A 23,447-nucleotide genomic window follows, 5' to 3' on the forward strand; every position below is an offset into this window, starting at 1 on the left:
AGTCAGATCTAGTCAGTTGGGAAAATATCAAGTGCTCATGGGAAGGCCAAGTGAATGTAATAAAAATTACAATATTGCTTAAATTAATCTACTTATTTAGTGTCATCCCAAAGTCCCAAAAATTATTTTACAGATCTTAGAAAAAAATCATAACAAAGTTCATCTGAAGAACAAAAGGTCAAGCATTTCAAGGGAATTAATGAAAAATGCCAATGAAGTTGGCCTAACTGTGCCAGACCTAAAACTATATTATAAAGCAGTGGTCACCAAAACCATTTGGTACTGGCTAAGAAATAGAGTAGCCTATCAGTAGAATAGGTTAGATTCTCAGGACAAAATAATCAATGACTTTAGCAAATTCGTGTTTCACAAACCCAAAGACCTCAGATTTTGGGATAAGAACTTACAAAAACTTTGGAAAAATTGGAAACTAGTATGGCAAAAACTAGGCATTGACCCACACCTAACACCACATACCATGATAAGGTTCAAATGGGTTCATGATTAGACATAAAAAGGGATATTATAAGCAAATTAGAAAAACATAGGATAGTTTACCTCCCAGATCTGTGGAGAAGGAAGGAAATTGTGACCAAAGAAAAACTGGAATTTATTATTGAACATCAAATAAATGATTTTGATTATATTAAGTTTAAAAAATTTGGAAAAACAAAACTAATGCAGACAAGATTAAAAGGAAAGCAATAAACTAGAAAATATTTTTATATTCAAGCATTTTGATAAAGCCTTCATTTCTAAAATATATAGATAACTGACTCAAATTTATAAGAATACAAGCCATTCTCTAATTGATAAATGGTCAAAGGATATGAACAGACAATTTTCAGATGAAGAAATTGAAATCATTTCTAGTCATATGAAAAAGTGCTCTAAATCTCTATTGATCAGATAAATGCAGATTAAGACAACTTGGAGTTATCACTATATACCTCTTAGATTGGCTAAAATGGTAGGAAAAATAATGACAAATGTTGGAGGGATGTGGGAAAACTGGGACACTAATACATTGTGGTGGAATTCTGAATGTATCAGGCTATTCTGGAGAGTGATTTGGAACTATGCTCAAAAAGTTATCAAATTCTCCATATGCTTTAATCCAGCACTGTTTCTACTAGACTACTATCGAAAAGAGATGTTAAAGGAAGGAAAGGGATCCACATGTGCAAAAATGTTTGTGGCAACCCTATTTGTAATGCCAAGAAACTGGAAACTGAGTGGATACCCATCAGTTACAAAATGGCTGAATTTTGTGGAATATTATTCTTCTACAAGAAATAATTGGCAGGACGATTTTAGAGAGACCTGGAGAGACTTACATTAACTGATGCTAAGTGAAATGAGCAGAACCAGGAGGCCATTGTACATAGCAACAACAGGATTATATTCTGATGGATATAATTCTTTCCAACAATGAGATGATTCAGCCCAGTTCTAATGATCTTGTGATGAAGAGAGCCATCTACATCCAGAGAGAGGCCTGTGGGAATTGTGTGTGGATTACAGATAGCTTTTTCACTCTTTTTGTTGTTGTTTGCTTGCATTCTGTTTTCTTTCCCATTTTTTCCCTTTTTGATCTGATTTTTCTTGCACAGCAAGATAATTGTATAAATATGTATACATATATTGGAATTAACATATATTTTAACATGTTCAACATATATTGGGGAGATTTGTCATTTAGGGGAGGGGAGATGGGTGAGGAGTGTAAAATTTGGAAAACTAGGTTTTGTAAGGGTCAGTGTTGAAAAATTATCCATGTATATGTTCTGAAAATAAAAAGCTTTAACAAAAAATGAAATTGAAAATAAATGGGAAAAAAAGAATATTACTAGGAAAAATATTAAATAAATATTTCTAAGAAACAAATTTACATGTATAACCAAAAATAAAATAAAATAATTAGTGGCTCCCCTCAAAAAAGAAAAGAAGAACAAGAGGATTGGTATTTGGACACTGGTTTCATCCAACAAGTAATTACGTTTTTGAAGTAAAAATGATAAGGACCTTGGCAGGAAAGTGAACATCATCTGAGTATATGAGAGGTATCATATTCCCATGACAATCTCTCTTCTGTTTCTTTCTTCACTATAGACATTTGCAATATACACATTTAGTTAGAAGGCTTGAATTTAAATTGTGACTCCACAAGTTTTATTACTTTGAGTAAGTCAACTTATTTTTATATGCATCTCATTTTTAAAATGAAAGATTGTAATAAATAATTTCAAAAGTCCCTTCCAAACTTCTATTTATAACTTTATGAGTCTACCCTCCAGATGTCTCTTGACTTCCCAAATAATGGAGATACTTGAGAAGAGAGCGACTTAAAATAGTTTCTGAATCTACTCATGAATGGTATGTGTAGGCTTCATGTCAGTGGATGCTTGTAATTGTGGGAGTTTTAGCCTCTGTACTTCCCAGCTCTGTAATATGTAATATGAGTCAGAGGCCTTTAGTATTAAGCAGTCATTCTGACTGACATTTAATGAGCATAATTCATCATCTCTCACTAATTCTTTGATATGATGGGAGAATTTGGTAAAGAGACTCCATTTCCAGACTAATAGCTTCTGCAAGTTTTCACAATTAATTGCTTTTTCTGATGGTGATCAGATTTTAAGCAAGTTGTGTTTATAATTATAGCCAAAGAAAATAAAAGCAGAGATTAATCTAGAAGAGAGATTATAGTTCAAGATAGTCATGGAGAATTTCTTATGTGCAAATAATTTTGCTAAATTTTAAAATTCTAAAATTGAATTTAATTATAGATAATAGATCATTTCATTTTGGTAAGCACAAACACATACACATATGCAATCAATCATACTACCAAAACTCATTCCCAACATATTAATTATTGACAGTTTTGTAAATATAATTTAATTTTCTTTGTGAAAGTAAATATATTTTAAAATGAATTCAAATAACAAATAGTCATTCAGAGGAGGAATTTATCCTGGTTGTATAGTAAAAATTTTCATCATTACAAGCATTACCTAGAAAATTGGCCTGGAACTGATGTGCTGGTTTCTCAGTCTAATCATGGCTGTCTTCATCTCCTGGTTCCTTAAACTATAAATAATTGGGTTCAGGAGAGGAGTAATAACAGAGAAAAACACTGAGAGGAATTTGTCCAATGCATAACTACTAACTGGCCAGGCATATATTAAGATAATGGGTCCAAAGAAGAGAGTAACAACTGTGATATGAGCAGACAGTGTAGACAGAGCCTTAGACAGCCCTCCAGAAGAGCGACGGTGGACAGTGAGCAAGATGATAGAATAGGAGACAAGCAAGAGAATAAAACAGATCAATGAGAGAAGTCCACTATCAGCAATTACAAGGAGGTCCAAGATATAGGTGTCAGTACAAGCAAGGCTCATCACCAGTGGAAGGTCACAAAAAACATCATCAATCACATTAGGACCACAGAAAGGCAGGTTCACCACAAAAGCCATTTGGCTCATGGTGTGCACAAAGCCAACAATCCAAGAGAGAAACACACTTTCTAACAGAATTCGTCGGTTCATAATTGTGGTGTAATGGAGGGGTTTACATATTGCAACATATCGATCAATAGCCATCACTACAAGTAGACTCATCTCACTGCCTCCTAAGAGGTGAACTAAAAACATCTGTGCCATACAACCCCATAATGAGATGGTTTTCTTCTCCCTGAAAAAGTCTGCGATCATCTTGGGAACAGTAACAGTGGAAAGGGTCATGTCAAGAAAGGAGAGGTTGGCCAGGAGGAAATACATGGGAGTAGAGTGCAAGTGAGAGTCAAAGGTCACCATCAGTATAATTAGACTGTTTCCAACCATAATTGAGGTATAGGCCAGGAAGAAGATCACAAAAAAGAAAAGTTCAAGTTCCCAAGAATTGGTGAGTCCCAATAAAATAAACTCATTTAGTATAGAACTATTCTTCATCTTCACCTATTTGATATATTTCAAACATTCAGATGTTCTCTAAAGGAAAGAATCTGAAAAAGAAACATTTTTAGGTGAGTATTATTGAATATTATTGAGAATTATAGAGAGTATATTTTGATTTAAGACAAAAATAGTGAATATTAAAAGCAATTTGCATTGCACATATTTAACCTTTGTTGGATTGTTTGCTGTCTAGGATTTAGAGAACAAAAGGGGACAAAGGGAGAAAAATTTGAAACACAAGAAAATATGGAACAATTTGCAAAGGTGTATGTTGAAAACTATCTTTGAATGAATTTGGAATAATAAAAAGCTATTTAAAATGAAAAAAAGAGAAAAAAACATGTGGAATATATGTCAAGACCTTCATTAATACCAAAAAATATTTAAGATGGTATATTGTATAATAAAAAAAGTTAGGCATAAAAATCAATGACAATCAGAGTAACTTAAACTTGGCTGAAAAGACAGATTGTGTCCTACAACACTAACTATTTTGGTAGAATGAATCAATAACAAGTAATTTATTAACTGGGCCTCAGTTTTCTTGCCACTAGACATAAGGAGTTATACCAGATGGCTTTTAAGTTTGCTTTCATAGGCAGAGCTATAATTCTATTTTCCCAAATGATTACCTATAAGCTGTTCAAATTAGTACACTTAGGTAGACTTCCTGACCAATGATTCCCCTATGTAGATTATGTTGCCTTTTTGGAATTATTACTCAACATTTTCAAATAAATTTGGATTGGACATCAGAATGAACTTTAGTTCTAATAAGTGGATTTTGAATAATTGCTGCATATTATGAAAAGGTATTCATGTTTTGAAAAGTTTAAGAATCACTTTTCCATAATCCAATATTTAAGATGCAAATGCTTAGTCATCATCTATTCTTATTATTACCATTATTAATAATTTAATTGTTATATATGATTAAAGAACCAAGTATTTATTACTTTGTATTTACTGCATATACTATATATAAACACAAATATATATATATATATATATATTGACTTTATCACTTCTACACATTAAGAAGACTAATTTTCTACTGTGTATAGAGTAGTTAAGATATGAGATATTGAAAGTAACAAGATCATTTATATATCTTTTGTATGTTAATATCAGAGTCTAGTGATCCCTTTCTTTCCAAAAGAATAGGAAAGAGTAAAACCTGACTTCTATCCAGAGATTGAGTTTGGAAACATGAACAAACAGAAAAAAAATCTAACACAATGAAGAAATACCATGAGTTATAAGTTTAAAAAGTAAATGGAAAAGAAACAAATAACCCAAAATTAAGTATTGAACCCTGGGAAAAAATACTTTTCCTCAAGGATTCCCAGAGTGCATAGAAGTTACTCAAAAGATAAAATGAAATTAGAAATATTGAGGAAAATATCTTTAGAAAAATGAGTAGCTTAGAACAGAAAATCAAAAATATGACTCAAGTAAGAGATGCCCGGGAAAAAAAATGAACATTCAAAGTAAAGAAAAATAGAAATATTAGGACAAATTAAAAAGATGGAAAAATTATGTGATATATCTACTAAAAAAAGTTAGACATGTAGAAAAGAACAAAGAGAAAATTATTTAAGAATCATTAGGTTCCCTGACAAAAACTGAATAAACAAGTCACAAAAGTTCAAAAAATAATAAAATACACTAGAATCATTAAAACAGGAGGAAAAATTAAATTGGGAAAAATCTGTCAGTTAATCACAAAAGAAATCAAATTAATCTGCATAATTGAAATCCAGAAGGAAAAAACATATTGTAGAATTTAAAAAATACAAAATGGATTCAAATACTAAGAAACCACAGCCAAGGTCATACAATATTATGGATAATTATGATAAAAGAAAATAAATATTGAAATAAGGCATACCAAAAAGCAAACAAATATTTCTCTACACAAGTGTAACATCCTGCAAAATAGCATAATCCTACAAGGCAAAAATAGATCTTTGATACAGATAGCAAAAACAGAGGCAGAGAAAGATGATGGTTGGATAGTTAGAGCTAAAGAAAAAAAAGTTATATATGGATATGTGCTAAAAATGTAGATATCTATCTATCTATATACCTGTATCTATATCTATAATACATATATATGTATATATATATATATAATTCCTCTACCAAAGCAAATCAAAATCCTCTTTCAAATGCAAAGTATTAGAGAAGTACCTGGACCATTGAGTGGTTACAATTTGGACAAAGTCACAAAGTTCATATACATTCAAAATAGGACCGAATCCCACTTTTCCTGTGTCTAGAATCAGCTATGTAGTCTGTACAGCATAACGTATTGAAATTTTTAAAAAGTCTGAATCATGATCAAGTGCTTATTATTTAATACAGGAGAAGAGATAAAGGTCTCTATAGAATCCTACAGTCTTAAATGGTCAATGAAAAAGGGAAAGAAGACAAGCAAAATTGGTTATTTTATGTTTTGTTTGTTTTAAAGTGAAGAAAAGAAAAAGGGAGGAAGAATACACAGGGGGAAAATAGAAAGTAGAGGAACTTAAGAATTTTTCAAAATCAGAATGAGGTAGAAGAAAAATATATTAACATATAGATGAATGTTAAGGGAGATGAACATCTCTGGAACTAGGCAAGGGAGGCACACACGCGCATGTGCACACACACATACACACAGAGTGACAGACATACATGGAATTTGAAACATAAATTCATTAAATTAAACAAAAATTGGGGGCACAAGGAGACAGAAATAGAATAGACTGAGATTTAAAACAGAGGGTAGAGTTGAGAAGGGAATAATTAAGCAAAGCAAACTTCAATTACAGAGAGCAGTTCAGAAATGGAAGATGAAGCAAAAAGATATAAAAGGAAGCAGGGATCTAAATATGAATTTGATGAAGGGAGGAAGGCTAGGGAGAGAATCTGACAAGTTCCATTTAAAGTAACTAATGTTGATCCTATTTTTTCCTCTACTTCACTTTTTTTGAAGAGGAAAAGGGATAGGACTGGGAATGAAGAACAGAAAATTTATAAGAGCACATCATTAAGTGGAAACACAATTATAATCATAACTCTGAGTGTAAATAGGATGCCCTTAGCTGAGAAAGAAACAAAGAAGGAAAAAAAGAAAGAAAAAGTAAAGAAGGAACGAAAGAAGGAAGGAAGGAAGGAAGGAAGGAAGGAAGGAAGGAAGGAAGGAAGGAAGGAAGGAAGGAAGGAAGGAAGGAAGAGGGGAGGGAGGGAGGGAGGGAGGGAAGGAAGAAGAACAGGAAGGAAGGAGGGAAGGAAAGAGGGAAGGAGGGAGGGAGGAAGAGAAACAAAGAAAGAAGAGAAAGTGAGAAAAGGAAAAGAAAGGAAAGGGAAGGGAAAGGAAGAGAAAGGAAGGGAAGGGAAGAAAAGGGAAGGGAAGGGAAGGGAAGGAAGGATCTGATGAGAACTTTAGGAAAGTCTTTAGAAGTTGTGTGAACAATGGTTGGAAATAGTCTCAAGGGATATTTTAGACGTAACATGGAAATCATTTGGCTACTGATTAGATATAAGTGGGAGAAGGGGAGAAATATAATTTAAAAAAAAATTCACTTTTCTAGTTTTAGTTACTGTGTGACTGAGAAAATGATACCAGTAATCAATACAAGGAGTTGCAAGTAAGGACAAGTCAAACATGAAAGGTAACTCATGAAAAAGAATAAATTCCAGAAAATAAATGATAAGACTGGAAAATATGAAACTTTTTTCTTATTCTCATTTTTCTTCCTAAACTCTCCCAATCTCCAGCTTATTTCAACTATTCAACCTGGAAAAGTAGAGTTATTTTGGACTCTTCCTTCTCTCTTCCTTACCAAAACAGATAATTATAAGTCCTTCCAAGTCTACTACTCCAATATGACTCAAATCTTTCCCTTAGTTTCCATTCATAGAGATAATAACTAAGTTCAAGTTTTCACTTATTTTCACCTAGAAATTTATTGAATGAATTTGAAAAAGTGAATAAAACTGTTTTAATAACTTTTCTTTGCTTCCATTCTTTTTCATTTCTTATTCAGAAATTTTTCATCTTTTTATTTGCTGTGTATAATGGATTCTTTTGTCAATATATTGAAATCTATGAACTCAGAATGTTTGCAAATGCATTAAATAAAATCAACAGATTGATAAAAGAAATTAATTATATTAAAATAAAATTATCAAAATTCATTTTTTAGAAAAACAAGTACAGGCTCCAAGGTAAAATGCCATGTTCTAATTTATTCTTTACATAGCTGGAAAAATATATTCTTAAGTAATAGCTTAGTACTCATCTCAAAACCCATCAGTGGTTTCTTACTGACAATAGAATAAAATATATTCCCTTTAGTCTTGTTTTGGGGTGATTAATGGTCCCAGTGTTACAGAACAGAATAATTGCATATTTCCTCATCTCATTTTATTCTTCTCTGCGTTTACACAATGGCACAGGTTTCTGCCATGAATAGAAAATTCTTATTCATCATTTCCACTCATCAGCTCTAGTGCCCCTTATTCTATTAAACCTTCTAATCCATTCCAATAAAAATGGCCACATTCTGTTTGATTTTTCATATTATCTATTTTGTTCTTATCAAATTTTGTCTTCTATCTTGGTCTGATATTTATGTGAGCATGAGAAGCAGAATGGAATAGTGCTAGATAATGCTAGATTTAGAGGCAGAAGAAAATGGGTTCCAATTAAGTTTGACGATAAGCAAATTACTTAACTTCCCACAGTGTATTTCCTCCACTGTACAATTAGAATGAAAGATGCATGACCTCCTTCACAGTATTGTTATATTCAGCAACAAAATAGTGCATTTAGATTCTTTGTAATCAAATAGAAGGCATTATTAGAATAATTTATTAGAATATTGTCAATAATTAATAATAATAATATTAGAATACTTATTTGAAGGTATATAATACTTTCAAGATTTGAAAGATTTTCATATATTAGTTTGTTTAGATCACTTATTTCATTTAAAATTGTGTATATAAAGTTCTAAACAAACATAAAACGCCCATTAGCATAGGTGTCACCAATTATTGCCATAATTATTGCTTAAACAATACCCAATGTGACATAGATTTAGAAGTTGAAGAGTAACTAGGAAACTGAATAGAACCTGGTAGTTAGTTAATAAATGTTTATAGAATTGAATTTAAGTGAAACTTTGGTTCAGAAGAATGATAAATTTTCGGTTCTTTTAATTCAATAGGATCTAGAAATAATTATCCAGATGATATTTGAGGATGAATGTGTCTTCACTATCCTTCATTAGAAAAATCCATCTTTGCTATTCAGTTACCAAGTCTATATAGAAATGTCATTTGACTGTAATACAAAAATCCCTGTATACCTTAATATTGGCCATTTGACCTACCACCCCTACATGAAGACATCAAGGAACAACCTCTTCAATGATACAGAGATACAATGAAAATGATGGGTTTCCTGAGGCTCCAAGAAGACAAACATATATGTCTTGCCAAGCAGGCAGGGAAAAAAAAAAAAGAAACATTTTTAGATAATAATGAGCATAGACAGCTGAAGAGCAAATTCTCATGGGAATTATTAGAGAGCCATGAAGGTTTTCCCTTGGCTTTAATGGAGAGATTTGTTCTTTGGTCATTAAAGTATATGGTATTTCACCAAAGGGATCTAATTTATCTGAATTTGCTCCAGAAAACAGTTCATCTATGTGACACATTCATGGACAAAAGGGAATATTTATAGAAAAGAGATTAGAATGAAGGCAAATTTTGCCATATTTCTCATCATCCAAAATCCAAATTTTGTGGTTATCTTTGATTACTACCTCTCTCTTACCCTCCAAGATCATTCCATTTCAACATCTGTTTCCTCCAATTTTCCCTTGCTATTATGTTAATAATATCATGACCCTAATTCAACAAAACTATTTTAACAGTCTCTTAATTTCCCTGCTTCCTTCAATTCTCTTCCCTCTCTGGTCCATCCTATACACTGACACCAAAACAATTTCTTATGTAATATCTCAGAAACAAAATTCAGAGTTAGTAAATTATAATCAGCTTAGAAAATTAGGCTGAAAAATTGGCAAAAATAATAAAACTTGAAAATGGACATTTTTGAAGAAAGTCTGGAAGAGCAGATACACTAATCCTTAGTTGGCAAAAATGTCAATTTCTAAGATCATTCTGAAAAACATTTTAGAACTTTATCTTAAATGTTATTAAAAAATATAAACCCTCCAAGAATAAACTACCCAACTACCCAGCTAAGCTGAACATTTTTTCCCATGGAAGAAGAGGGACATTTAATGAAACAGAGGAATTCCATTGGTTTGTAAGGAAAAAACCAGATTTAAACAAAAAATCTGATCTCCAACCATAAGATTCAAGACTCAAGAACTGTGTGTCTGTTGTGGATATACATAAAAACCACATGTATAATTTGATTTTACTGACATAAAAAAGGGAAGTAGAAATGGAAAGGGTATAGTGTAAGAAAAAGGGAAAAGGAGAGATAAAAAGAACAAAACTACATCCCATGATGAGGCAAAGGAAACCTATTATATCTGAGGGAACTTAGAAAGGGGGAGTAACATTGTGTGAATCTTATTCTCATCAGAGTTGGCTCAAAGAGAAAATAATTGACATTTATTTTACAGAGAATCTTCTCTTACCTATTAAAAAGTGGGAGAGGAAAAGGGAAAAGAAAAAGAGTAATAAGGGAAGGGTACAAGAAAGAGGAAGGGATTCAAAGGGAGGAGAGAAGGATCCTAAAGAGGGAGAGCTATGTGATACAAGTGGGGCCCCTAAGTTTAATACTAGGGAAAGGGGTAAGGGGGGGCAAGAAAAAGAAAAGCACAATTCAGGAATATTATGATGGCAGGAAATACAGAATTAGTCATTTTAACTGTAAATGTGAATGGGATGAACTCTCCCCATAAAGGGGAGGCGGATTGCAGATTGGATCAAAAGTCAGAACCCTATAATATGTTATTTATAGGAAACACATTTAAAGCAGGAAGATATATACAGAGTAAAGGTAAAAGGCTGGAGCAGAATCTATTATGCTTCAGGTGAAGTCAAAAAGGCAGGGGTAGCCATCCTGATCTCAGATCAAGCAAAAGCAAAAATCGATTTAATTAAAAGAGATAAGGAAAGAAACTATATCTTGCTAAAGGGTACTATAGACAATGAAGAAATATCAATATTAAACATATATGCACCAAGTAGTATAGCATCTAACTTCTTAAAGGAGAAGTTAAGAGAGTTGCAAGAAGAAATAGACAGCAAAACTATAATAGTGGGAGATCTCAATTTTGCACTCTCAGAATTAGATGAATCAAACCACAAAACAAACAAGAAAGAAATTAAAGAGGTAAATAGAATATTAGAAAACTTAGGTATGATAGATCTTTGGAGAAAACTGAATGGTGACAGAAAGGAGTATACTTTCATCTCAGCAGTTCAAAAAACCTACACAAAAATTGACCATATATTAGGACATAAAGATGTCAAAATTAAATGCAGAAAGGCAGAAATAGTAAATGCTTTCTTTTCAGATCACAATGCAATAAAAACTACATTCAACAAAAAGTTAGGGATAAATAGACAAAAAAGTAATTAGAAACTAAATAATCTCATCTTAAAGAATGATTGGGTGAAACAGCAAATTATAGACACAATTAAAAATTTCACTCAAGATAATGACAATGATGAGACAACATACCAAAATTTGTGGGATGTAGCCAAAGCGGTAAGAAAGGGAAATTTCATATCCTTAGAGGCTTACTTGAATAAAATAGAGAAAGAGAAGATCAATGAATTGGGCTTGTAACTTAAAAAGCTAGAAAAAGACCAAAATAAAAACCCTCCATCAATTACTAAACTTGAAATTCTAAAATTAAAAGGAGAAATTAATAATATTGAAAGTAAAAAAAAAAAACTATTGAACTAATAAATGAAACTAAGAGCTGGTTTTATGAAAAAATTAATAAAATTGATAAACCTTTGGCAAATGGATTAGAAAAAGGAGAGAGGAAAATCAAATTAGTAGTCTTAAAAATGAAAAGGGAGAACTTTCCACCAATGAAGAGGAAATTAAAGAAATAATAAGGGGTTACTTTGCCCAACTTTATTCCAATAAATTTGATAACCTAAGTGAAATGGATGACTACCTCCAAAAATATAGACTTCCCAGACTAACAGAGGAGGAAGTAAATTCCCTGAATAGTCCCATTTCAGAAAAAGAAATAGAACAGGCAATTAAACAACTCTAAGAAAAAATCCCCAGGACCAGATGGATTTACATGTGAATTCTACCAAACATTTAAAGAATAATTGGCCCCAATGCTATATAAATTATTTGATAAAATAGGGAATGAAAGAGTCCTATCAAATTCCTTCTATGACACAGACATGGTACTGATACCTAAACCAGATAGGTTGAAAACAGAGAAAGAAAATTATAGACCAATCTCCCTAATGAATATTGATGCTAAAATCTTAAATATTAGCAAAAAGACTACAGAAAATCATCCCCAGGATAATACATCATGATAAAGTAGGATTTATACCAGGAATGCAAGGCTGGTTCAATATTGGGAAAACTATCAGTAAAATTGGCCATATTAATAACCAAATTAACAAAAACCATATGATCATCTCAATAGATGCAGAAAAAGCATTTGACAAAATCCAACATCCATTCCTAATAAAAACACTTGAGAGGATAGGAATAAATGGACTTTTCCTTAAAATAGTCAGGAGCATATATTTAAAACCGTTAGTAAACATCATATGCAATGGGGAAAAAACTGGAACTTTTCCCAGTAAGATCAGGAGTGAAACAAAGTTGTTTCACTATCACTGTTGCTATTCAATATTGTATTAGAAATGCTGGCTTTGCAATAATAGTTGAGAAAGAGATTAAAGGAATTAGATTAGGCAATGAGGAAACCACATTATCACTGTTTGCTGATGATATGATAGTATACTTAGAGAACCCCAGAGATTCTACTAAAAAGTTATTAGAAATAATCCACACCTTTAGCAAAGTTTCAGTATACAAAATAAGCCCACATAAGTCATCAGTATTCTTATATATCACTAACAAAATCCAACAGTTAGAGTTACAAAGAGAAATTCCATTTAAAGCAACTACTGATATTATAAAATATTTAGGAATCTATCTGCCAAGGGAAAATCAGAAACTTTATGAGCAAAACTACAAAACACTTTCCATGTAAATTAAGTCTGATCTAACCAACTGGAAAAATATTAAATGCTCTTGGGTAGAGTGAGCAAATATAATAAAGATGACAATACTACCTAAACTGATCTATTAATTTAGCTCTATCCCAATCAGAGTCCCAAAAAACTATTTTAATGACCTAGACAAAATAACAACAAAGTTCATATGGAAAGACAAAAGGTCAAGAATTTCAAGGGAATTAATGAAAAAAAAATCAAGTGAAGGTGGCCTAGTTTTACCAGATCTAAAATTATATTATAAAGTAGCGGTTACCAAAACCATTTGGTATTGGCTAAGAAATAGACTAGTTGATCAATGGAATAGGTTAGGTTCAAAGGACAAAACAGTCAATAACTTCAATAATCTAGTGTTTGATAAACCCAAAGATCCCAGTTTTGGGGATAAGAACTGCTGGGAAAATTGGAAATTAGTATGGCAGAAACTAGGCATTGGCCCACACTTAACACCGTACACCAAGATAAGGTCAAAATGGGTTCATGACCTAGGCATAAAGAATGAGATTATAAATAAATTGGAAGAGCATAGGATGGTTTTCGTCTCAGACCTGTGGAAGAGGAAGGAATTTATGACCAAAGAAGAACTAGAGATCATTATTGATCACAAAATAGAAAATTTTGATTATAGCAAATTGAAAAGTTTTTGTACAAACAAAATTAATACAGACAAGATTAGAAGAGAAGCAATACACTGGGAAAACATTTTTACAGTCAAAACTTCTGATAAAGGCCTCATTTCCAAAATAAATAGAGAATTGACTCTAATTTATAAGAAATCAAGCCATTCTCTAATTGATAAATGGTAAAATGATATGAACAGACAATTCTCAGACAAATTGAAACTATTTCTAGTCATATGAAAAGATGCTCCAAATCATTATTAATCAGAGAAATGCAAATTAAGACAACTCTGAGATACCACTACCACCTGTCAGATTGGCTAGAATGACAGGGAAAGATAATATGAAATGTTGGAGGGGATGTGGGAAAACTGGGACACTGATACATTGTTGGTGGAATTGTGAATACATCCAGCCATTTTGGAGAGCAATTTGGAACTATGCTCAAAAAGTTATCAAACTGTGCATATGATCCAGCAGTGTTTCTATTGGTCTTATATCCCAAAGAAATCTTAAAGAAGGGAAAGGGACCTGTATGTGCATGAATGTTTGTGGCAGGTCTCTTTGTAGTGGCCAAAAACTGGAAACTGAGTGGATGCCCATAGTATATGAATATTATGGAATGTTATTGCTCTGTAAGAAATGACCAGCAGGATGATTTCAGAAAGGCCTGGAGAAACTTACATGAATTGATGCAGAGTGAAATGAGCAGGACCAGGAAATCATTATATACTTCAACAACAATACTATATGATGATCAATTCTGATGGACGTGGCCATCTCCAGCAATGAGATGAACCAGATCAGTTTCAATAGAGCAGTAATGAATTGAACCAGCTATACCCAGCAAAAGAACTCTAGGAGATGACTATGAACCATTACATAGAATTCCCAATCCCTCTATTTTTGTCCGCCTGAATTTTTGATTTCCTTCACAGGCTAATATTTCACTTCACACTATTTCAAAGTCTGATTCTTTCTGTACAGAAAAATAACTGTTAAGACATGTATACTTATATCGTATTTAATTTATACTTTAATATATTTAACATGTATTGGTCAACCTGCCATCGGGGGTAGAGAATGGGAGGAAGGAGGGGAAAAAGTGGAACAAAAGGTTTGGCAATTGTCAATGCTGTAAAATTACTCATGAATATAACTTGTAAATAAAAAGCTATAAAAATATATAAGTCCTTTGATCCTCTATTTCACTTACCATCATGCACTCCCAAGAGCTAAAAGCACAGGAAAAATACTCACTCATATGTAAAACCAAACTTTTTATTATAAAGAACTAGAAACAACATTAATGCTCTTCAACTGGAAAAGGATTGAACAAAACTTGACAAAAATATGATGGATTATGATTGTAGTATGGGAAATGATAAATATGAAAAATTCAAAGGAACTTGAGAAGTCTTTAATAAATTTATGCAAAGTAAAATGAGCAGAACCAGGACAATGATTTCCTGGCTCTGTATGCTTCACTCAGTATCAGTTCTTATAAATCTTTCCAGGCTTTTCTAAAATCAGCCTGTTCATTTTTATAGTGTTGCAATATTACATCAATTTCATATACCTTAACTTATTCAGCTATTATTATTCAGTAGTGTCATGTATGCACAGTTTTATAGTCCTTTGTTCATGGTTCCAAATTGCTCTCTAGAATGGAAATCTGATCAGTTCACAACTCCACTGACAATGCATTATTGTCCTAGTTTTCCCACATCCCCTCCAACATTTATCATTATCTTTTTTCTCTCATTTTAGCCAATCTGAGAGGAGTGAGGTTGTACCACAGAATTCTTGTAATTTGTATTTCTTAAATCAATAGTGATTTAAAGCATTTTTTTTCACATTACTTTGGCTTTAATTTTTTTCAACTGAAAACTGTTCATATATCCTTTGATTACTTATCAGTTGGGGAATGACTTGTATTCTTATAAATTTCCATCAATTATCTATGTATTTTAGAAATGAGACCTTTATCAGAAACTGTAGCTGTAAATATTTTTTCCTAACTTTCTGTGTGCCTTCTAAACTTTGGTTCTTTGGTTTTGTTTGTGCAAAAACTTTTTTTTTTATTTATCATAATCAAAATTATCCATTTTGCATTTTATAATGTTCTCTAATTCTTTGGCCATAAATTTCTCCCTTCTCCAAAGAGCTGACCATAAAACTATGCTTTGCTCTCTTCATTTACTTATAGTATCACCCTTTAGATAAAAATCATGAACCCATTTTTACCTTATTTTGGTTTAGCATGTGAGACATAGGTTTATGTTAAGTATGTGACATACAGTTCCTAGCAATTTTTGTAAAATATGGCATTCTTATCCCAGAAGCTGGAGTCTTTGGGTTTATCAAATACTATATTATTATAAGCTATGATTATTGTGTCACGAGTATTTAATCTATTCCAGTGATCTACTAATCTATTTCTTAGCCAATGCCATATGTTTTTGATGACAGCTGATTTATAATAGTTTTAGGTATGTTACTTCTAGGCTATAATTCTTTGTGTTTTTTCCCATGAATTCCCTTGATATTATTATCCTTTTTTTCTAGATGAATTTTGTTATTATTTTTTCTAGCTATATAAAAATACTTTTTGGAAGTTTAATTGCTATCAACATATATTTTAAAAGGTGGTAAAGTAAATAAAAAATCTAGCAGTAGTGTCAAATATTGTTTTCGCCCATCTTGCCAATATTTAGAATTCCAAACTTATTTAGAGGAGTGTTAAAAATATGAAAGGATTGAGTATCAGCCTTCCCAAAATACTTCTCTGATATTAGGTCATTCTTTTCTATAAAAACTGAGCAAAGTCTCACTTTTTATGATTTGGGGGTCTCATTTTAATTCTGGGATTCTAAGTATCACTTCTTTCTTATTGTCTGTTACACCTGAGCTTTCCCTATTAGATTGAGCTTTTCCAATAGAATATGAGTTCCTTGAAAACACTACTGTGTTAGTATCATCAGACCATATATAGTATCTGGCACATGGTAGGTGTTTAATGTGTATTTAGTGATTGATATACGGACTTTCTCCAAATCTCTGATCACCATCCTTACAGGATACAAATGTTCACTCCTTTCTCAGATTCTTCTGCAACATTTCTCCTGAGAAATATGTGTGATCAGGCAACTGTCATATATGTGGAGAATTGGGGGGATGACACTTGGTTATTCAACTGTTTTTTTGTTAATGTGCTATTTTTTACCTCTTAGCTTAGAAGAATTTTTTTTAATGTTCAGTTACCTGAGTATCAGAATATCTGCCTCTTCTTGCTTCTCTCATTAATTTTCCAAGAGTTCACATTTTATTCTGGCTTTCCTATCTATATCACATTTAAATTTGTCTTTTCAAAAATTGCTTTTGTAATGATATTTTTCAGTTGTTTCCCAATATAGGTTGCTGGTAAGAAGCTCAATGGATAGGCACTGGATCTGGTGTCAGGAAGACCAACTTCAGACACTTACTATGTGACCCTGGACAATGGACTTAACCTATGTTTGACTTGATCCGCTAGAGAATGAAGTGGCGAAGCACTCCACTACTTTTGCAAAAAAAAAAAAAAAAAAATTAGTAACATGACGTAGTCCATAGGGACACAAAGAGTTGAACATGACTGAAAAACAAAACAACAATATCCTAATACTTGGGGCAGCTAGGTGGTGCAATGGATAGAGCACCAGCCCTGAAGTCAGGAGGATCTGAGTTCAAATGTGATCTCAGATACACCACTTTAACACTTCCTGTGTGACCCTGGGCAAGTCACTTGACCCCAGTTGCCTCAGCAAAAAAGATATGAATAAAGAAAATACTTATCACTTTGATATATTCTAGGCTTAAGCTTCAATCATGGAAAAGAACTTTGCTCTGCCATACAATGTTCCACATGACCATTAACAATGGAGCATGAGTTTGATATACAAGAACATTATTTATGATCATAACTTTAATTTCCTTTAGGATTTGTATATGTTAAGCAAAAGTTTGGTTAGCTGAACTTTTTATTTTATCACTGGTATGACAAAAAATACCTCTACTCTTATGGGACAATGCTGATTTTAGGGATTTCTGTTTCATTCAGAAGGATGGGATATAGGTGTGTGTGTGTATTCTTTGTGCATGTTTAATGATAAAGTATGTTTTCACTTTCTCCTTTGTAGCTAGATGGTGCAGTAAATAAAGTGCTGTACCAGCAGGAATGAATGACCGAGTTTAGCTCAAAACTCAAGATACTTACTAACTCTGTGACCGTAGGCAAATACTAAACCTCTATCTATTTCAAATTTTTCATTCTTAAAGTGGAAATAATAATAGTATCAACCTCTCAGGATGACTGTGAAGGTCAAGCAAGATTTTCATATATGTATATATATGACACTTTTCACACCTAAAGAACTATGTAAAAGGCAACAATTTCTATTCCATGCAGTATACAAAGTTAAAGACCTCTTACTCTGTATGGAACTACATGGTACCCATTATACCTTTCCATATCTCCATTTATATACTTGTACTATTTAGTGGAGTTATTCCAAACTTGGACTCAGATTCTCTAAATGGCTCTATAATTCCACTCCTAATGATGGTGAGTGACATTTATGTAGTGTTTCTTTAGTGTTGTCAATGTGCTTTATATATGTTATTTCATTTTATCCTCACAACAACTCTAGGATAGGAAAAAAGGTATTATTAGGTTTTATTACAGCCATTTTATAGGTAAGGAAACTTATGCTCACAGCAATTGAACTGTTTATCTAGTCACATAGTAAGGGAGCATTGATCAGATTATAATCCATCAATATTTCATGATATCACAAAAATTCAGGGGATCAAAGAAAAAGTTCTAGAAGGAATTCTAGAAAAGGAGTTCCTAGAGAAGGAAAAAAAAAAACTTTAGGAATCATCAATTCACATATTTTTTCTATCCAAATATTTCTTGAGTTTCAGCATCTTTTCTCATTGAAAAGGTAAATTAATGCTCAATCATTTGGTCCTTTGATTTAAAGAAACACAAAAACATACATACTCCTAAAATACAGGCATAGGATGGCAATGATGGACCACATTATAAATATACATTATCTTTATTAGTAAAAGTTCATATATTTGTGAAAAAGTTAATATATTTGTGAAGAGCAATAGGTCCTTCTGAAATAGGATTTATCTTGGTTGGATTTTAACATGATTGTTATCACGAACTTCACCTACAAAGTCTGTCTGGAGCCAACATGTTGGTTCTGTAGTCTTATCATAGCTGCCTTCATCTCCTGATTTCTCAAAGTGTAGATGATTGGATTCAGGAGAGGAGTGATGACTGAGTAAAACACTGAGAGAAATTTGTCTACTGAAAAACTACTAAATGGTGAGGCATATATAAAAATGCACGGCCCAAAGAATAGAGTTACTACTGTGATGTGAGCAGACAAAGTTGACATAGCCTTGGAGAGCCCACCAGAAGAGCGACGCTGGACAGTGATCAAGATGACAGTGTAGGAGACAAACAAGAGGATGAAACAAATTAGTGAGAGCAGGCCACTGTCAGCAATAACAAGCAAGTCCAGGACATAGGTGTCGGTGCAGGCAAGCTTAATCACCAAAGGGAGATCACAAAAAACATTGTCAACCACATTGGGGCCACAAAAGGGCAGATTTATGGTAAAGGCCATTTGGCTCATGGTGTGTACAAAACCCACAGCCCAGGAAAGCAACACAAAGCCAATCAGTGTTCGATGGCTCATGATAGTTGTGTAATGGAGGGGTTTACATATTGCAACATAACGATCGACTGCCATGAATATAAGGAGAGTCATCTCACTACCCCCCAAAAAATGGAGGAAAAACATTTGGGCCATGCATCCCCATAAGGAAATGATTTTCTTCTCCCTAAAGAAGTCTGTGATCATCTTAGGAACAGTAACAGTGGAAAGAGTCATGTCAAGAAAAGAGAGGTTGGCCAGAAGGAAATACATGGGGGTAGAGTGCAGATGAGAGTCAAAAATCACCATAATTATAATAAGACTGTTTCCAACCATGATTGATGTATAGGCCAGGAAGAAGATCACAAAAAAGAAAATTTCAAGCTCCCAAGAACTGGTGAGTCCCAATAAAATAAATTCATTTAGCATAGAATTGTTCTTCATCTTCACCTATTTTATGTATCTCAAGCACCCAAAAGTTCTCTGAAGGGAAGAATATGAAAAAGAAATAGTTTTAGGTGAGTGATATTATTGACTATTCCATATTTCATATTAAATACTGACTATTAAAAATAATTTCAATTGTGCATTTTTAATCTATATTAGACTGCTTGTTCTTTAGGAGATGGAGGACCAGAGTGGGTAAGAGGGAAAAAACTTGCAACACAAAGTTTTGGAAAGGTAAATGTTGACAATTATCTTTGCATGTATTTGAAAAAATAAAAACCTATTTTTAAAAAAGAAAAAAATTGTTTGGAATATATGTCAGGATCTTCATTAATGACAGAAATATTTAAGATGGTATATTGAGTAAAAGAAAATTAGGCGTAAATATCATATGACAATCAGAATAATTTAAACTTGGGAGAAAGGACAGATTGTGTCCCTACAACTCTGACCATTTTGGTAGAATGAAACAATAACAAGTAATTTACCAATGGGGCCTCAGTTTTCTTGCCATTTGACCTGAACAGGTAGCACCACATATTTTAATTTTGCTTTCGTTTGTAAACCTATAATACACCTTCCAAATTGTTATTTATAAAGTGTTAATTGGGTTTTATTTTCAGTTACACATGTGGAACAACAATAATCTATAAAAATGTTCAAATTAGTCCACCTAGATAGACAGACTTTTTGACCAATGACTCCCCTGTGTGGGCCACAGATCTGTTTGACATTTTCATATTATTACTCAATTATCAGACTTATCTTTAGCTCCAACAAGTGGATTTGAATAATTTTTGCATATTAAGAAAAAATACTCATATTTTTAACAATTTAGGCATCATTTTTCTACAACACAATATTTAAGATGCAAACTCTTAGTTATCATCCATCATCATCATCATTATTATTACTAATTTAATCATTCCCAAAAATTAGATAACTGTTAGTGTTTATTACTTTGCATTTACCCTGTATACATTTTATGCATACTTACGAAATTAATTAATGCCTGTTGTTTTTTGTCTTGTATTCACAGAAACTAGTAAGATTGCTGGTACAAGGCATATTATAAATACATGTCATTCCTTTGGGTAATGACTTCATCAGTCATATTTATTAGGAAGACTGTTTTGTCTGCTGTATGAAGAGTAGTTAAGACATAGAGGATATTGAAAGTAACAAAATTATTTATGCATGTTATGTATGGTAATACCAGAGAGTAACTATCCCTTCCTTTAGGGATTAGGAGAAAATTGAACCAGCATAAAAATTTCTATCCAAGAACTGAGTATGGAAATAGGATCAAACAGAAAAAAGTTTCTAAAACAATGAACAAATACTATGAGTTAGAACTTTAATAAGTAAATACAAATAAAAGAAAATAATTCAAAATTAAGTACAATTGTACCATGAGAGGAAATTGACTTTTCCACAAGGACTCCAAAAGTGAATAGAAAAAATTAATCAAAAGATAAAATGAAATTATAAATATTGAGGAAAACATCATAAGAAAAATGCCTTGCTTAGAACAGAAAGTCAAAAATATGACCCAAACAATTAATACCTTTATAGAATGAAGCAAACAATTCAATATTCCGTGTAAAAAAAGAAATGTTAGAAAAAATCAGAAAATGGAAAAATTATATATCTATTATAAAAATTCTCAACACAGAGAATAAATCAAAGGGAAGTCATTTAGCAATTGTCAGATTCCCTGAAATAACCTGAACAGACAAAATACCTGGTCATAGCTCAGGAAATAATGAAACTATACCACAATTTTTAGCACCAGAGGAAAAATGAAAATAGGAAGAACCTATCAGTTAACATTCAAAATAAATCCAAAAATGAAAATGTCCAAAATTGTCATATGGTCAAAATCCAGAAGAATAAACATACTGTAGAATTTTAAAAAATACAAAAAGATTCAAATATTTTAAAAAAACTACACACACAGCCAAAGTCACACTATCTTATGCCATAATTTTGATGAAAGAAGGTAAATATTGAAATAAAGTATACAAAAAAGCAAACAAAAAAATTTTCTTTTTTTCCCATAACAATATAATTTATTTTTTTAAATTATAATAACTCTTTATTGACAGAACCCATGCCAGGGTAATTTTTTACAACATTATCCCTTGCACTAACTTAAGTTCCAATTCAAAGAAGTTTTCTACAAAAGGGTAAAATCCTGCAAAATAGTATAATCCTACAAGACAAAAGTAGACTTTTAATACAGATAACAGATATAGTAGAGACAGAGAGATGATGGTTGGATAATTAGAGATAAAGAAAGAAATGAGTTATGTAGAGATATATGCTAAAGATATAGTGAAATCTCACATATATAAAGATGTAGATATAGAAACTTTGTTCCTAGGCTTGGTTTTAATTAGCTTTTGATGACCAAATTCCTCTACCAAGATAAACAAAAATACTCTTTCAAATGTAAAGTATAAGAGAAGTACCTGGACCATTGAGAAAATGCAATTTGGACAAACTCACACAGTTCATATACATTCAAAGGTAGGACTGAATCCCTCTTTCCTGTCTCTAGAATTACATGTGTAACCTGTACAGAGTGATGTATTAAGAAATTTTAAAGGTGTCAATCATGTTCATGTGCTTATTATTTAATGCAGAAGAAGAGATAAAAGTCTCTATAGAATCCTACTGTCTTAAATGGTCAATGAGGAAGTGAAGAAAGACAAGCAAAGTTGATTGTTTTATGTTTTGTTTGTATTAAGTGAAGAAAAGGAAAACAGCTGTGGTGGGGGGTGGGGGGGGGAGAGAATACCAAGGGGAAAATAGAAATAGAGGAACACGAATTGTTCAAAATTAGAGTGGGTAAAAGAAAAGTATGCTAAAATAGAGATGAAGGTTGGGGGAGATGATTATCTCTGAAATCTTTTAATTGAACCAGGCAAAGGAGTCACATGCGCGCATGCACACACACGCACACACACACACACAGAGTCACAAACATACATGGAATTTGTTATATAAATGTATTAAGCTCAATAAAGATAAGAGACAAAGGAGAAATGAAAAAGAATAAATGGGGTTTAAGACAGAAGGTAGAGTTGAGGAGAGAAGAGTCAAGCAAAGAAAACTTCAATAATGGAAAGCAGTTCATAAAGGGAAGATGAAAAGGAAAAATATAAAAATGACGAGAGGAGCCCCAAAACTCTCTAAGACTTCTTGAAGGACAGATTCTCCTTGAATTCTAGTCTCTGTAAAAGATCCTGAGAGATGGGCACCACCCCCATTGATAGCACTCACTACTGATTAAGCTTCTTATTGAATTAAAGAGACTTATTCAATTCTATTCAAATTCCAACTCAAGCTGAAACCCAGCTTGTACCTAAAAAGAGCCAACTTGAAACAACTCCTTGCAGAGGAGCTAACATGCCATCCTTGACATAGCAAGCCTCTGCCTG

The 23,447-nt window shown here is 32.4% G+C and overlaps 2 protein-coding genes across 2 annotated transcripts; both read right to left on the reverse strand.

The window, feature by feature from the left end:
• Positions 1-3,017: 3,017 nt before the first annotated feature.
• LOC100925298 (olfactory receptor 4K13-like) lies at positions 3,018-6,161 on the reverse strand. The gene is made up of 2 exons (XM_003755762.2): positions 6,153-6,161; positions 3,018-3,959 (listed from the first exon to the last, which is right to left on the reverse strand). Exons 1-2 carry the CDS (start codon positions 6,159-6,161, stop codon positions 3,018-3,020), a joined length of 951 nt encoding a protein of 316 aa, XP_003755810.2.
• A 12,901-nt stretch (positions 6,162-19,062) lies between these two features.
• LOC100925047 (olfactory receptor 4K14-like) lies at positions 19,063-19,998 on the reverse strand. Its single transcript, XM_003755761.2, has one exon. The coding sequence runs from the start codon at positions 19,996-19,998 to the stop codon at positions 19,063-19,065; it is 936 nt and encodes a 311-aa protein (XP_003755809.2).
• Between the last annotated feature and the right edge of the window lie 3,449 nt (positions 19,999-23,447).

The sequence above is a fragment of the Sarcophilus harrisii genome, chromosome 2, assembly GCF_902635505.1.
Source record: "Sarcophilus harrisii chromosome 2, mSarHar1.11, whole genome shotgun sequence".
Taxonomy (NCBI): Eukaryota; Metazoa; Chordata; class Mammalia; order Dasyuromorphia; family Dasyuridae; genus Sarcophilus; species Sarcophilus harrisii.